General features: G+C 31.7%; 2 protein-coding genes across 2 annotated transcripts; both read left to right on the top strand.

The window, feature by feature from the left end:
* Nucleotides 1–5,077: 5,077 nt before the first annotated feature.
* Nucleotides 5,078–6,599, top strand: LOC123197003 (influenza virus NS1A-binding protein homolog A-like). Its single transcript, XM_044611175.1, has one exon. The coding sequence runs from the start codon at nucleotides 5,463–5,465 to the stop codon at nucleotides 6,561–6,563; it is 1,101 nt and encodes a 366-aa protein (XP_044467110.1). The 5' UTR covers nucleotides 5,078–5,462; the 3' UTR covers nucleotides 6,564–6,599.
* A 4,124-nt stretch (nucleotides 6,600–10,723) lies between these two features.
* On the top strand, nucleotides 10,724–14,411 carry LOC123195839. The gene is made up of 2 exons (XM_044609695.1): nucleotides 10,724–11,302; nucleotides 13,787–14,411. Exons 1-2 carry the CDS (start codon nucleotides 11,021–11,023, stop codon nucleotides 13,976–13,978), a joined length of 474 nt encoding a protein of 157 aa, XP_044465630.1. The 5' UTR covers nucleotides 10,724–11,020; the 3' UTR covers nucleotides 13,979–14,411.
* The last annotated feature ends 3,498 nt before the right edge of the window (nucleotides 14,412–17,909 follow it).

Raw genomic sequence — 17,909 nt, 5'->3', positions numbered from 1 at the left:
AGTTAATAAATTAGGGGGATGGACATTCCTGTGGCTGTATCCAATGCCGTCACCGAAGTTATTCATGTGCCAGGAGCATATCAGAATTTGACCTACAGTGCTAAGGTATGGGCACCAATTGATTATTCGAATCAAGCGTTTGAATGTCAATTATTCAAGTGCCATGATGAGCATATCAGAATTTGTGGTGAAAGGCCAGAAACTTGAATCCCAATATTATATCTCTAATCCCTCATTGAAGTCAAATTACTTTTTGTATGTACTTAATTATTTTGTCCCAATTCCGAGACTGCTATAGCGTACAGCCGCATGTGATGACCAGTTCCATCGTATCTCTGAAACGACTGAGATATTGACCAGCATTATTAGAAAAGACAACAAATTTGCCATATTCTGACACTCTGCCAACCATACTATTAAAAATCTAATTCTATTTAAAATATATTATAAAATATAATTTTAAAATAATATAATTAATATATCATTATTTTAAAAACTATTATAAATATTTTTTTAAAAAAATTTAAAATACATTTATATTATATAATATATTCATTACATTATATTAATTATAATTACTTTATAATATATATTATATATTATAAAATACTACCACAACTGCATCTTATGTTGGTATTCCTAACCGCATTTTGTTACTTTTTTGCATTAATAATGGTAGAAAAAAACATTTTCAATATGAAGATTGTGAAAAATCTTTCTACCAAATCAAATGAGAGATCCACTATTATAAGATTGCTTTATTGTATAAGTAATATTGTGTATATATTTTTTAATATATAATTTAAATATATAAATAATATGTTATTATGTAACTAAATATTATTTTATTTTTAATTTAAAAATATTTAATTACATAATAATATATTATTTATGTGTTTAAATTATATGTATATAACTTCATCGTTATTATATATACTAGAAGATATATTTGATTCATGTAACTTTTTTGAAATATAAAGAATTGTCTAGGCTAATTATAAAAGTTAAAGTGGTAAATTAATTTATTTTTTGTTGCTTATAACCTGTACCATTTTAATAACTTATATTTAAGATTTTAGTAAGTTAATTTTATTATAAATTTAATTAATAGAGTTATCCATATAATTTTTATATAAATAATTTTATATTATTATATAATTAAATAATTAAAAATAAAATAATATCTAATTATTTAATAATATATTATTATTATTACCTATAATATTATTATAATTTAACTAGGTAAATGTTGGCCCCACTCGCTAAAATTCTTGGCAATGCCCTTATCTGCCACACGTACAGTTTAGCGCCTTCATGTCGTAAATTGGCCCCCATTCAGTGTTAGTATCGCCCATTCCTTGTCTTAATGATACTGTCTCACCTTGGCATTTTCCCATCTTCCATCTTGTTTTATTAATAAAATTCGTTATAAGTGGTTTAAAAAAATGAAAATATTTTTATTTTTTTATAATTTTTAATAAAATTATATAATTTTTACCCTTAAAATATGATTAAATGTATTTTCGCCTTTAATTTATATTAATTTTAGTATTAATAATTATATAAAATAAAAATAAAATTATTATCTATTATTAATGTTGGTGATAAAAATGGTGGGGTTTAATTTCCATTACATGACACATGGGATTGTGCAATTTGACATATAATTGCAATATCTTAATGTGATTGTAATTGGGATCATTCTAATTAGTTTTACCTCTTGTTCGATACATTAGCACAATCATCACCAATTTTCGATTTGAACCTGACACAAAATATTATCACTTTTCGATTCTATCTCAACATGATTACCACAACACAAAAGAATCATAAATCACGGACAATTATTTCAAAATGTAATAAAAATACAAACTTTCTCTAAATCAACTTGAATTTGATCTAGTTTGATCGTGTTTTGACAACCACTAAGTCTCTAGCAATGCTGTTCAAGGACAATGATTGAGGGAAGTTATGCTCTAGCCATTATTCTTTCGTCCTCCTCCTCCATCACTATTGTTCTTTTCTTCCTCGTTGTATTCCTTCCCGCAATAATCCCTTCACAACCAGACAATGCCTATCAACAGCCAAATCTCTCACCCTCCACTTTTTGCACCAATAAATGACTCATACAAATCATGGCAACCATCTCCGAAAAGCTAAAAAATTGCATTAACCACCCAACTTTATTTCCTGAGCACCCATTTTCATCTTCCCTGCAAGCAACAATGAAACAGTTCAGCCAGCCCGTTGGCAGCAGATTGTTTTTGCCTTCTTGAGTTTTCTAGATAATAACATATTATTAATTTAAAATATATATGTCAAATTTATTTTTATATGAAAAAATTAGATATTATATATATATTTATATAAAATTATTGTAAATATTATTTTTAAAATTTACTTAAATAATTTATCAATTGGACTACCAGTTTGGATCAAACCGTCCTCTAAAAGACGAAGAAAAATGAAATAAAAACATTTATTTTGGACAAAAGTGAAAAGTAGAAACGTTTTTAAAGTGTGAGAATGGAAATGTGTCATTACCGTAAAATACAAATGAAGAACAGTCACTTTGCGGAATTTGGAGTTACAGAGATGAACACTTGCTGTTGGTTTCAGGAAAATCTGGTTGGAGAAGGAGCTGACAGGGAGCAAGTCCCGTACAAAAACAGAAGAACTGAAGAAGTAGTGAGTGATATTCAGTTTGATTTATATATCTGGACACCAGTATATGGAATCGGAGTCAATATTTCACACCAATTGTCTAATCATCAAACTGCTCCAATTTTTAATGAAGAACTTATTGACGTAAAGTGATAACAAAATTTGAATTGAAATGTAATAGTTGCGGGCTGGATTTGAGTTGAATTGAACTGAATTCGAATTCATTTAAATTCGAGTTTGGTTTGATTTACATGGAAAGTTTGAACTTGACTCATTTCTAAAAACTCAAGTTTGAGTTCGAATTCATCATAAGTTTTAAGTTTAGTTTGTTACTAAAACAACATTAGTCAAAATAACATTATTTTATATTAAATTGTTTAAACTCATAAGTTTGATGAACTGAATATCTTTAAAGTTTGAGTTTAAAAATATTAAATTTTTATATTCGAACTTCTGTTCGCTTAAACTAAACTTATTTTGGATTTGTTTGAACTGAATTTGAACAAGCTTAGTTTGAATCCAGCTACAAACAGTGGTGGTCATTTTTCTGGCCTAGCCTGTTATATTTCGCTGGCTATGGCTTTTAGGAACTTGCTTAAAAGACATTTCTGAAAGTGCGGCGCCTGATATTCTTCTTCTTTTGTTTTCTTTCAATTCTTCTGTGATTTGAAAGTTCACCGACTCTAAGATATGGCATGGCTTAGACAGCTAATACATTATATGAAGTGTTCAAACAAAATTCAAGATACAAAAGATTCGAAATATATTTTGTCACCTTAAAAAACGGAAGCCCTTTTGTTCATTAGTTTTCAGAGTGGTGAGCTACATTCAACAACCATGGATTTTTCTATATGATCGAGAGAAAATCATTTTCTTTAGAAGGTTAAGAGCGAAGTTTAAAGTCCATAAGTTCTTAAAAAGCTATTGTGTTAAAACGTGGCTCATATTTGAAAAACTATTTGCTTAAAATTTCAAAATTAATGGAGCGAATATTCCATTATAAGCAAATCGGTGTTCCAGATGACGAGATATCAAAACTTGATTTGCAGGAAGTAGAATAGAAAGGAGAACAAGCTCGTTCCATCCATAGAACGCCCATGTTCTAAAGTGCGATTAAATAATTTAAATACATTATAAGTTCCATTGTATAAAAAAGAACCCTAGTTTATGTAATATATAATTTCAAACTTATTTTCTTCGTAGATTAATAAAAGAATGATGACTTCGTTGACTTAAATAGATTGTTGAACCATAAAATTTGTGTTTCTTGTGATTGGTTTTGCCTTGATTTTCTCTTAAGTTATCAGCGTCATTCAATTCAAGTTCCTTAGAAAGTTTAAAATCACAATAATCAGTATCAAAGTTAGGCAAAAATTAGTGGATCGAGTGCACATGCAAAATTGTACCAGCGCAATGGAAAGGAAAATTTGAGCTTGTGGCAGTTGAGAGTTTCAGAGCTCTTGACGCAAAATAAAGGGCACAAGATGTTGAGAGGAAGTAAGCCAACCAACATGGATGGTGAAGAATGGCAAGACGTCAAAATTGTAACCATCAATATAATTTTGGCCTGTTTGGTAGAGCCGGTGATTTATGATGTGGTCAATGAGATGACAATAAAAAGCCTGTGATAGAAATTGGATAAAAAATATTAGCTTTAACGAGATAAGTAATAATTAGAAGGCTATATCCCATGGTTGTAAATACTTTTTTTATAATTTTAATATCAATTATTTATATTCTCATTAAAACTAAAAAAATGTATGATTTTAACAATAAAAAAATAGTTATTAAAAATCTATTTTCTATCATTAAAAAGTTTTAATAATAAGAAAAATTTCATCATCACCGATGTTATAGCTTTTACTATTAAAAGTATTAATGACAGAAATATAGAAAATTTTCCCCTCGTTGAAGCCCTCTTTTTTTTGTAGTAGGAGAGTTTGTTCATGTTCCCTTTAAAATACATATTATTTAATAAAATTAATAAAATTATAATTTAAACATAATATAAAATATATATATATATATATATATATATTAAAAAATACGGTTTGTTTGGATTTGAAAATCACCTAAACTAAAAACTGTCTTTCCAAAATTTATTAGTCAAAATTAAACTATTTTATAAATCAAATTTTAAATTTTAAATAATTTAATCTAATTTTACAATTTAAACCAAATTATATACGTCTTTTATTTACAGCACCAATAATTGCTTCCAGTACGGTGAATTCTGATGGTAAAAATATTTACGAGAATACATTCTCTTCCCCGAAAGCCCAAGTGCCCAACGGACTACAGCATTCAATAAACTATTCCCATTTTTGTTTGCAGTTGTTTTACTAGTGAGAAAGTGGCCCATGGGCCCTGGTCCATCCAATAAAAAACAGTGCTTTCATTTTCTGATTGACAGGATTCATACGTGGCACATTTCTAGTGCAATACCATGTATTTTAATTGAAAAATTATCCCTTTCACAACATTTCTGCGTATAGTACAATGCTTTTTATTTTGAAGTTCCAAGTTTGATTCTGTTGATATGATATGAGTGTGCCTTGAATTCCTCAAACCCAACCAAAGAAAGGACAATGTAACCAAGCATTTCAACAAGAAAATCTTAGATATCATCGTCAGCAGCTCCGGCCGAAACCCAGAAATTTTACCACCCTCTTCTCACCTACCTCCTCGTCCATGACGAATTACCTTTCTCTAGTGATCTCCACCCCCTCCTATATCTTCATCTCCCCTTCACACTAAACAATTCCCTCACCCCTACACACAAAACCATAATACAACCCATGGCATCCCTTTCATCCCAGCCCCCTTCTCCTTGTTCCCCTTACCCTTCTTCCACAACTTCTAATAGAATTTACTCTTCCTTCTGCACTGCAAAAATCTCCAACTGGATTGAATGTTACAACCCATCAAACAATTTATGGGATCGTATCACCACCATCCCTGGCCTTATTGAGAACCGGGTTTTAAAGGGTTTTTCAATGGTCTCCATTGGTCACTGCATTTACATTATCGGCGGCCGGCTTTGTCAAAAATTGTCGGGCCATGAACCTGACGAAATCTTTGAGGTTAATGTTGAAGTTCTACAAAGGGTTCTTCGTTATGATGTTGTTAATGATGTTTGGTCAAAATGCGCTTCATTACGTGTCCCCAGGTTTGACTTTGCTTGCACCGTGTGCGATGACAAAATCTACGTGGCAGGAGGACAGTCAAAGTTGTCATGCGCACGTGGTACTGCTTCTGCTGAGGTGTACGACCCAGCCCTTGATGAATGGAAATTTTTGCCTAACATGAACACGTTGAGATACAAATGCGTGGCCGTCACATGGCAAGGGAAGATCCACGTGGTAGGTGGGTTTGCTGAGAACAGAGATTCCGATCGTAAAGTTACATCATGGAGAGCGATGGAGCGGAGCTCTGCTGAGGTGTACGACTGGGAGAATACCAAGTGGGAGTTGATCAGAGGGATGTGGCAATTAGACGTCCCTCCCAATCAAATCGTGGCCGTCGGCGACCAACTTTTCAGCTCGGGTGATTGCTTAAATGCATGGAAAGGACACATTGACGCATTTGATGGGAACCTTAACATATGGAACGAGGTAGATGGATCACATTTAGAAACGCTGTCGTCTCCAATATCAACATCAGTAGCAAATTGGCAACCAGGCAAAAGGCTATACCTGACGATGGCTCCAATTGGGGCACAGTTATACTTCTTGGCAGGTTACAGGATGCCAGGGGAGATATCGAGATCCACGTGTAATGTGCACGTGTTTGATACATCAGCAGATGGTGATGCGTGGACAAGCTTGGAGCCAATAGAAGAGGAAGGAGAGAAAGAGCTTTGCGGCCACTGCTGTGCCCTTAGTCAGCCACAGATGTAGACAAGTTTTCCGTTTGTTTTTGGCCAAGGACTATTTTGCACCTAAGTTTTAATATAAAAATAAATATAAATTTATAGTGTTTTAAAAATTTAAATATCAATTTATAATCTAATTTTTTGTTAAAAATTTAAATTAAAATTAGAAATAAGATTATTGTTTATTAAAATATGATAAAATTTTAATTTTTTTGATAAATAATAATTTTATTCATAATTATTATTAAAATTTTTAATAAAAATTAAATTATTATACAAATATCTAAATTTTTAAAACTCCACAAATAGATATTTATCTTTAAAAGTTGTGAGAAAAGTAGGGTTTTAGCCTTCTTTCTTATTACAGAAAATATCTTTGTAATTTGAAATAGGCCAAAGGACTATTTCCCACCCAAGGTATGCTTTTTTCAAAATTTTTTTCTATTAACTTTGAAATTCCAATATACCTACCCATAGACTGTTAAAAAAAATTGGTTTCAAGGATAAAATCATCATTTTATTTGTAATATTAAAAATAAATTTAAATTTTATTTTATATTTCTCCCCAAATCCTAAAAACTAACAATTTTCTTCCAACCCAAGTTTTCAAAAATAACATTTTCCCTCTTAAGGTTTCTAAACTTTCAGATTGAATTTTTCGACAACGATTGACGATCTCCAAGCAATGTCTCTTCCTCCCCGACATCTTCCCCTCCTAAGTGTCGTCGTCGATGAAGACAAATCATATTTATTCAAAGATGAAGACAAACGACGTCTTTGTTAGAGATGAAGACGAGTCATCTTCGTCGAGACGAAAAAGAATCATCTTCGTCGAGACGAAGAAGAATCATCTTTGTCGACAACGATGTCATACGACGTTTGGAGATATATGATCGGAATGAGGGGTTGTCAAAGAGGGAGAATAAGTGCTTGGAGATTGTCGATCGTTGTCAAAAAAGATGAGATTTGAAGGTTTAGAAACCCTAAGGGGAAAATACAATTTTTGAAAACTAGGAGTAGGAGAAAATTATTAGTTTTTAGGGTCTGAGAGGGAAATAATATAATTAATAAATTCAGTTAATTTTAACAATCTATAGGTAGGTAAATGAGATTTTCAAAATTAACGGAGATGCATTGGAAAAAAAACATACCTTGGGCGGGACATAGTCCTTTGGCCTTTGAAGTATATAAACTATTTACATGGAATATTGAATTAGATATATAGGAATAAGTTCAACCCGACCAACCCGACCCGTGAACTAGGCCCAGCTCCAGAATTTTTCTTAAAATAAGTGGGACCATTTTGGCAGAACCCAGCCTACGACTCGCGTAAGCATCAAAAGGAGAGAAAGCTGCGCATAGTAGCATCAGTGCAAAATATCATAGCAAATACGCAGAGTCTTTCACGTGAATCCAAAACTAGCACGGGCCCTCTGTGACTCGGCCCCACCACTCTAATTTGATACCACCCCTCTGTTAATCATAATATTTTAACGTTTACTCATGCGTTAGAATGAACGGTCATGATTGGTCCCCCATCCATTCTCTATAGCTCTGGTGTCTCACTATAACTTGATAGCCCAGTTTCGGTGCAGTACGTGCACTAAAGTTCATTGGGTTCACGTGGCCAAGTGGTCCCCATGAGGACCGCAATTTGGGAATATGTGGTATTGAACCACGGTAACGGAGTCTCGTGCTATGAAAGTGTGATATAAGATATATTATTAAAATATAATAAAATAATAAAAATTTTGAATTAATATATTATTATTTTAAAAATATTACAAATATTATTAAAAAATTTTATACATAATCCTATTACATCCTTATTATTTTTAAAAAGATATATAAATTCTTAAAAATAATATGTATTATATTATAAGATATTTATTAATTTGATAAATTTTAATATATGTATCGTTTTTTATATATATCGTATGATTTGTATCATATATTGTAGGATACATATACATGGTAAGAAGGAGAAGGCGGACGATCTATCAGTCTCTCCGAGAGTTGCAAAAAAGCTAAGTTTAGTTAAATTAAAATTGATTCAAGCTAAAGTTTAAGTTGATTAAGTTTGGCTTTTGACTCGAATTTGAGCTACATGGTAGTTTACTTGATAAGCTCATGATTCAGTCAAGTATGTTAATATAACTTTGAAGTTTTAAATCTTACACTTATATCTTTAAGTTTGTTATATATATATGATAATTGATAAATATATAACTTATAACAATTTAAATGTTTTTTTTTTAATTTAAGAGTTAAATAATCGTTTGAGTTAAACTTAAACTATCTATTTATGTCTCGAGTTCAAGCTTAAACCGAGATTTAACTCTCAGTGAACTCAAGTTTGAGTCAAGATTTCGTCAATTTGATGAGCTCACATATTGCACATTATAAAAACTTTGTTGAAATAAGTATTTGTGTCACACATATTGAGTTTCAATATCAAATGCTAAAAAAATTCAGCCCACACATGGAAAGTCAAATCAACACACCAAAAATCAATACACAATTATCAAATAAATGAAATTTAAAATTAATAATTCATATAGATATTTGGATGAAATGAATTTTTTTCCTTAATATTAGTTTTAAATATTTGAATATGAGTGAGATAGATTGAAAATAAAAATTTCAAGTTGTTACACGTAATAGGTTTTTTTTTCCGTTTTAAAGAGTTAAGGCTTCGTTTAAAAGAGGGGAGAGGGGTGAGACAATTTTGTATTTTAATTATATCATTTGACTTGGCAAACAAGTAGATTAGAGCGGGTGTGGATTAGGTTGATGCATGTTTAAGTCAAATTATATAGGTAATGATTTATAAACCCATATCCATATCCACTCTTTTGGGTATGAGTCGACTCACATATCCCCTGCTAATCTCACTATTTCTCTCTTTTTTTTATTATTTTAATTTATTATTTTCATAATTTTTAATATTTTTCTCTTTAAGTACATAAGTATTTTATGGAGGAACAAAAATTTATCTCAAATTATAAATATGTTTTTTTTTTGTATAAATTTGAAGAATTTTAGTATTAAACACAAAATGAATATTTATAAGAAAGTGTTTAATATTCATACTTTTTAAATTTGTTTTCACCACAACAAATTCTTTATTTTTAGGGTGGATTTGAGTTTATTTCATGTTAAAAGAAGAGAAAATATGTAAATTTTTTGTTGGGTGTATTGTAAGTTTAATGTTAAAGAAGAAAAAAAATGAATTAAAAAAAACTCATGGGTATCCAAAAAAATTTATTACTTGCGAGTACAAGTCTAAAACAAGTATATATCAAAAAATTTAAAATTTATACTCGTATTTACATCAGTTACCCATGAGTCCTACAAATGACCCATCCATTTTCCCACCTCTAGTATCCATGTAATTTTTAAAGAGCGTTTGGTTCAAGTATTTAAATGTTACTACGATAAATTATCTTTTTTTTTTTTGGTAAGGGGTAACCCATATTTAAATGTTACCATAAGAAATTATTTTTTGTTTTTTTGGTAAATGGTAATTCATATTTTATAACTGACATTACTTTGTTTATTTTGTTAGGTGTTAAAAAAATTTTGGTAATATTCTAAAACCAATGGTGATATAACAAAAATATTTTTATTTTCAATTAATATATTAAGTAATATAAAAATATTTTAAAATAATTATACTAAATAATATTTAAGTAAAATAATATTTTAATATTATTTTATTATACTCAATCAAACATAATAATTTTTTATACTTACTAATTTTTATCAAATATAATAATAATTTATAATTTATAATTGTTTAAATAATATATTTTTGTAATAATTTTTTTTAAATAAAACATCATCTAAATTGAATGATAGTTTCTAATTATAACTATTTTAATTATTTTAAATATATCGATATATATAATTATATAATTATTTTATTTTTAATAAAAATAAAATAATAATTAATTATATGATAATATATATATTTATTTATATATTTAAAATTGATGTATATAATATTATTTTTTTAATTAATTTGATATTCTGGGAATTTATTTAAGTGATGAATTTTCCCAATTCACTTGCCGAAATTGGTGGGTTCCGAAAGGTCAAAACGACAGAAAGTTAACCACATGTCTAGCTAACTTATTCAGTCTCATCTCTAATTATATATAGGCTCTCTTTTCAACCTCAAGCCCCAGTCCATCCATTCTCACTCTCTCTCTCTCTCAAGCACACACACACACACACATACCCACACACACGTTCATCTTCCTGTTCCTCGACATCAAGGAAAGCGCCACCTTTGCTAACAGCATAAACATAAACCTTTTTAAAAAGCCTCTCTTTCACCTAAGTTTGTATAGCATGGGAAACTTCAAACTGCACAATGTATGCGTTGCTTTGCAATCTTTCTACTGCTTCTATTAGTTTGTGCGGTCAGTAATGAGTGAATTCAAGAGTTGTCTTGCGTTGTTTTAAGTAAAGGGTTCAATGGGTGGTGAGGATCATGGTGGCAGCTGGGTGATGGTACCGCAACCAACTGTAGCTCCATTAAATATGGAGAGGGATGAGCACTGGAGGCATTTTGATAACTCAGTGAATGCAGTTTCTTTTGGGTTCGTAGCCACTGCAATTCTCATATCAATGTTCCTTGTTATGGCTATTTTTGAGAGGTTTCTTCGGCCGAGATCATTGCCTTCCGGTTCTAACTCTCATACTGATCTCGAGGCCCAGACGGTGCTCGATGGAAAGCTTAATTACCCTTCTCCCAAAGTATGCTCTCTCAATCTCATAATTCTCTTCTTTAACTAACCTTTTGTGGTTCTTAATTATAAATTCTAATTATAACTAACATTAAAAGGCACCGATTTTCTTTCCTTTTCACTCTCTCTTTCTACTGAATTTTCATTTTGAAATTGGTCTATTATCTGCAGATGCAATGAGTAGTCCTGTAAAGTGATTGTGACTGTTCTTATACTATGCTTAAATTTCCTTGTGTGCGCAATTATGGCAAAACAGTGCAGTTTTGACTGTTCATTTCTTAGTCAAATTGCATTCATGAATGTCATATCCCTTTATTATTAAATGACTTGGAGCTGATAATCTGCAACCCTTTTGTATTATTTACCCTGAAACCAACACCACTTTATCCCTTTTCAATTAATCCTTTCATTATGCAGTCCAACATTGCATTTACTTCCTTTCTTATTTAATACCAGAGTGGATGTTAATGGTTCAAATTTGTGTTCCATAATTGATGCCTCAATTCTCTCTTTTTCATTTTTGTTTTTTATAGCCACAGATTTATGTACTTGTTCTTCTCTTTTCATATTTCCCTTTTTATTTTTATTTTTATTTTTTGGTTCAAAAAGAAAAAAAGCCAGCATTAGACAGAAAGACTGATAGCAGGGACCCATTTATTCTAAATTTATTCACAACATCCAATTGATAGGCTCTGATGGACTGCCCATGTTGGCATGTCTCCAGGTTCTTTCATATCAGACATCTGTAACCATTCATATTTCAGTTTCATCTTCCCCTTAAAGACAAACATTGATTATATTGTTCAATTATATATTTTCATGAAATGTAAGTTCAAACTTAATTAATCTCATTAACCTTTTTCCATTTCTATTTTGTTTTTGTCTCCCTGCCATATCCAAATTCATACTTCTGCTAGTGGTCTAAGTTTGGAGGCATTATCTATAGTGGCCAGTAGAATATGTGGATTGTGATTATGGATTAATTATGGAAAAATGACAAGGATTAAATTGCTAATGGTTTTTAGTTTCTATAGTGGAAGCATTACGTAATTGTTAATCGTTATCCCTTAATATTATACTACAACGGTGCTCTAACGCAACCTTCTTTGAATATTATGGTCTTGGAATAACAATCTTTATTATCCCAACGCATATTTATATCCTTAAACTTATAATTCTATACTATATTTATTTCCTTTATCATCTTTCTTCATAAACTATAATATATAACTTGTCTTGTTTCATGCCATTAATTTGTATGTCCTGTTTGAGCTGAAAATTTTGTGTGTGAGAGTCTCAAGTATAATTGCTTCCTGTTTTCACATGTTTCAGCACACAAGCAACACTGTTGTAGATATTAATATTGTTTATTGAAGTAGTTTGCCCATGCTGGTTTTTATATGGATATATTTATAACACGTTAGGGAAGACATTTGAAAGATAAAGTGGCCGCTGCCAACCATATTTTTAGAGTTAATGGGGCCTGCAAATGTCACTGGCATGTGCGTTTTGTCTCTTGTAAGGTCAGAACGAGCCAAACCATAAGCTGTGTCAAGCTTTGTTTACAAATGAAAATTCTTTATATCAAACGGAAACCAATTTGAGCAGAGAGTATCCTTCAGGAATGGTTTTAACTAATGGTGAGAAACAATGGAGACATCCACGTGGTTTTTGTCAAATCATATTTATATTAGTAAGTGGCATTGACGATCTTCTTTTTGTGCCATCCCAAACTGTGTCCCGCGCCATTAAATTCATGTTGGCATGTCTTAACAGAATGGCTTTTATGGGTGAATTGTTGGCCAACAAACCTCATCAGGATTAAGGTGTTGCCAAAATGCAATAAGAAGTTCAGATACCTTTATCTAACTGATATTAACATCTAGTTTTGGGTGGTGCAGAATTTGGAATATGTATAGTATACTAGCATAAATTAAGTGGGTTTCATTAACCCTGGAATGTTATTAATTCTCTCCGTAACTTAAGCGTGGAGATTCACGCCCTTGATTTGTGAAAACATTTACCAGATCTACGGACAGTGGTATTGTTGTACTGCTATATTCTAATGGTTGATAAGGTCACCTCCACTCCTTCAGGTCCCATGCTTGTATCTTAAGAATGATCATATGATTAACCTTCTGTCTTCTTTGTGTGGAAGCTAGCTCTTTTCAACTTCCCTGATAGTTAAAATAATGAAATCACATGCATAAACTATCTTTGTTTAGAATTTCTCACTTTAAAAAGTTCTTAAATTTGTCCTTTTGTCTCACAGTAATATATGTTGAACAATAACTTGTGGAATACTTCATTAGTTTGACATATATGAAAAGAAAAAAAAGCCATTGATTGAGGCCTGTGATTTCATTTTTCTTGTGAATGCAGAATAATGTCAATTTGACTGCTGAATTCTGGGTTACTTTATTTAAAATGTTGTTACAAATGTCTTCTTTAAATTGCAAGATGATATGTTTCGCATTTGTGCTGAATTTTTCAGATGACAGTGTATGCTAAAGGGGTATCAGTGTTGATGCCTGGTGAGCAAATTCCTACCTTCATTGCACATCCAGCTCCACCACCTTGCCCTCCAGAGCGCATCTTACCGCCTCTCAATCACCATAACCACTGCCTCAATTCTGTTTCAACCTCAACCACAACCTTAAACCCAACTCCAGTTGAAAACTACTGAAAAACTAACGGGGGTGTTTGGTTTGTAATCCCAAAATAGTTTCAATGATCACGTTACTGCTCAATCAGTTGGGATACAAATTGGATTCTGGATATAATCTTACATAACAAATTTTCACTTCAACGGTTTTGAGAATTTTAAACTAACTTCTGATTTATATTGAAAATAATGTTTCAGAAAGCACCGTAGACAAATGTGTGTTCTTCAGATTGTTTTGCACTCCTACTTTCAAATGCAAAAGGTTGTATCCAGATTCTGAACCAACCCCACAAGTTTTTCATAAGTTCTTTTCTGGTTTCCTTCATTTAGTATACTGAATGTCACATGTAAAAAGTTTAGAAGGTTTATGAGTATGAGAGAAATAGAGCTTGAATTTGTGTGCAATTCATCATGTATGCATATTTCTATTTGATTATTACGGCCTGCTTCCTTATTCTCTCTCTCTCTCTCTCTTAGTGGTTGATGTTTTTTTAATTGAAAAGATTGTGAATGTTTTTTCCATTTTGATAAAATATAATGTGAAAAAAATCTTTGTCAAAATAGATAAATATTGCGTTAGTTATTATGTATATTTATTTTAGATATATAAATATGTATATATTTATATATATTATTATATAATTAGATATTTTAAATTATAAATAATATATTATTTAATTATGTAATAATATATATAAATAAATACATATAAAAAAGTCTTTCATTGTTTTGTCGCAGAGAGTAGTTTTTAGAAAAGTCCAAATCTGATTTAATGGTTTTTAAAAAGTTAAATTCTTAATTAATTAGATATTAAATTAAAAATTTTACCGATTTAACGTTATTCTTGCTCTCATCCCAATAAAAGAAAAAGCAAAAGATTCGTCACTCTCATCATCCAGGGCCGTCCCATTTCCACTCACCCTATGTACAATTTTACGATCTCAATAAGATTTCAAAATCCCATTACCAATTATAGGAATGGATGCCAATCTAATCGGATTTAAATATTTTTTTAAATTTAAATTTAGTTTAAATAAAAAATAATTTAATTTAAATGTATTAAATTAATATTAAGATAATTCAAATTTAATTAAAATAAAAACAATTTAATTTTGATTCAAATTTATAATTTTAATTTTTTATTCAAATATATAATTCAAATTCGTAATTTAAATTAGTGATTTATTAATAAAATGGTATTGTTTAATAATTATTTAATATAATTCGAATCAAACTATAAGTTAAGTTTGAATCGAATCAAATCATCTATTTAGTTGACGAGTCAAAACTGAATCGAACTCTCTATAGCTAGAATTTAGCTAAGTTTTAAAATGAATCGAACTTCTTAATTCAAACTCGGTTCATATTTGAAATAAAAGAATTTGCATTGAGTCAAATTATATTAAGTCGACTTTTAAACCTGGCTTAATTTTATTCAAATCCAACCCTATCCAATTATTCATGGTTCTACAACAAAACAAAAAGAGAGATTTTAAAGCTCAACATAAGATCAATCAGTCATGCATTGTAATTTACAAATATCACAAGTCACAACAACCACCAAATTACGCCCACTCTTCTGCTTTTCCAAGGAACCAAAACAAAAGAGAACCCTTTTGTTTTCAAAATCAAGAAAACTGCTTTTAAGGTGTTTTTGTTTCCCAAGACAAAGTAAAATTCACAGAAAGATAAAGCATTCCAAAGAAACATGGGCATTGTCAAGGGACTCCTTTGACTCCAACGTCTCATTATTCTTGTTTAAAACGTCGTCGTATGCTTCTTTCTTCATCTCGTTCTGTTCTCTTAACCTGCTACCAATGTCCCTGCCACCGGTTCTTGCAGTCACCTTCTCCGCACTCCTTCCAACTTCTGCCACCGTCCTAGTCGCCGGAGGCCTCGACCTCCTAACAGAAGAACCACCCTGTCTTGTAGACCTCACATTACGTGGCATTGTCCTCCCTTGAGCTGACCTTGACACCTCTGCTCTTTTCGCCGGAGATTTCACTCCACGTGAGATTTCTCCGGTATATGGACGCTTTCTGGGTACCTTAGCTGGAGATCTGCGAGTGGTGGGCTTGCTGATCGCTTCATCTTCTCTTTTCTCTGTTATAGTAGTCGTTGTTGTGGCAGTAGTAGCAGTTGAGAAGGTGTCGGTGATGCTGTATGCTTCTGACGCTTGAGAAATTTCTACTTCTTCTTTTTTGTTGATCAAAATTAAATCTTTGGCTTCTGTGTTGTGTTCGCGAATCACGGGTATGTGTATGTGGTGGAGGGTGTGAGCTTCAGCTTCAGCTTCAACTTCAGTCTGTTTTTGAGATGGTCGTTGTGATTTGAGCTCAGAGAGAACAACTTCTTTTACAGTCACAGTTTCTTCTTCAAGAGGAGGAGGAGAAAGGGTGTTGTTGAGATGGGATTTGTGGTGGTGATTTGCTGAGTTTTTGGTGTTGTTGGAGCTAATACAGCAACCCATTTTGTAGGCGGCCAGAGTATGGCATTAGTTGAGTTTGAATATTTGGAATGGTAACGGCTACAAAATGCAGACGGCGGTGGAAGGAATTGACAAACTATGGATGGTTTTGGCGGAAGCGGGAGAGTGAGTGAGTGAGCGTGAGATGGTGGAGATTTTAATGATCTTTCTTTTTATTATATAAGGAATGGTGGGCTTTGTTGTAGAAGAGCTTTTTGGGAAATAATTGGAGATGGAGAGGAGAGATTTGATGTAATTATGTTTATCAAGAGGGAGGGAATCTTAAAGACAACTAGGTGGATCAATCGTTTATTTGGAGATTCATATTATCAACATTGTGGACTGAAGACCCCTCATGAAAATTTAGGATTTGAATAATATGAATAAATGGAGACACCCTCGTAAAAGAAATTTATATTGATTAGCTTAGGATTAATAGCTATCATGCAAGGCGAACCTTTGACAGACGCAATTCAGTGATTATAAATCCGGTTATTATGTTTCAGAGTTTACTGAATCAACAAACCAAACTGGTTCTGCTATTAAAAAAAAAAAAAAATACACATTGTGTGCCTCATCTCATGCATGCTTATAGAATTAGACCCAACATCTCAACACTCCTTTGGAAGTATTCCCATAAAATGTACCCCCATATATTGAAACTTTTGACTCACTCTGGGTTAAAACTCTACAGTTTGGTTAAAAAAAGGTATGGGCAGCCTGAAGCATATTTGAACCTGGATTTTTCCTTATTTTAATTTAGCCAAACAAAGGGAATGGAGGGAAGATCAACCATCCAAATGCTATACTACCTAACTTTTAGGGTTTCAAATGCTTGCCTCATGCAACCCATAATAGAAGCGCCCTGTAATCAGACATCAGAGACAGTAGGTGGTGGAAGTGAAGAATTACTCAGGTCATCAGTTGGACCACATTTTGCATACTAAGCTACTACTACGGAAAAAGTTTAAAAGTATAAATTGGGAATTCGACTATTTTCAGCTGGGGGCAGCTGATTGCACCCACAGACTGAAATTGCAGAAGCAAGCAGTGAAGTGTCTGACTCTGAGACCTTGGGCATGATAACACTGTTGTCTAAAAGTAAAAGCTAAGGAAAAGGCAACAAAAAGTAAATCCCAACAATTACAACAAATCAGATTCAAAATCAGCATATTGTTAAAATTAAACAACCTGATAGGTGGCCTTTGAAGATCATGTAACCTATGTACAAGCCAAACAGGCTTTTTTTTTTTTTTGGGGTGGTCACAAACTTTTCATTTTCATCCATAATCCATTTGCTATAGACTTGTCCTAGAAGCTCAACGGTGTTATACTAGAGAATGACCATTCAAACAATTAACAGGTTGATGGTTTCATGTTTTGTGACCCTGTTCCACAAAAATACAAATTTATAAGAAATGTTGCAAGTTACAAATACTGCTAATATAAGATATGAACACTTGACAGAAATCTAGCAAGTCGCAT

This window comes from Mangifera indica, chromosome 14 (assembly GCF_011075055.1).
Source record: "Mangifera indica cultivar Alphonso chromosome 14, CATAS_Mindica_2.1, whole genome shotgun sequence".
Lineage (NCBI taxonomy): Eukaryota > Viridiplantae > Streptophyta > Magnoliopsida > Sapindales > Anacardiaceae > Mangifera > Mangifera indica.
Note: the sequence above shows the minus strand (reverse complement) of the source record. Positions and strands in the feature narration are given on the sequence as shown.

What these genes read in the sequence shown, in the direction of transcription:
- LOC123195839 (XM_044609695.1), top strand. Translation starts at nt 11,021, where the DNA reads ATGGGTGGTGAGGATCATGGTGGCAGCTGGGTGATGGTACCGCAACCA. An exon ending in TTAATTACCCTTCTCCCAAA is followed by an intron (nt 11,303 to 13,786) that starts GTATGCTCTCTC and finishes TGAATTTTTCAG; the next exon opens with ATGACAGTGTATGCTAAAGG.
- LOC123197003 (XM_044611175.1), top strand. Translation starts at nt 5,463, where the DNA reads ATGGCATCCCTTTCATCCCAGCCCCCTTCTCCTTGTTCCCCTTACCCT.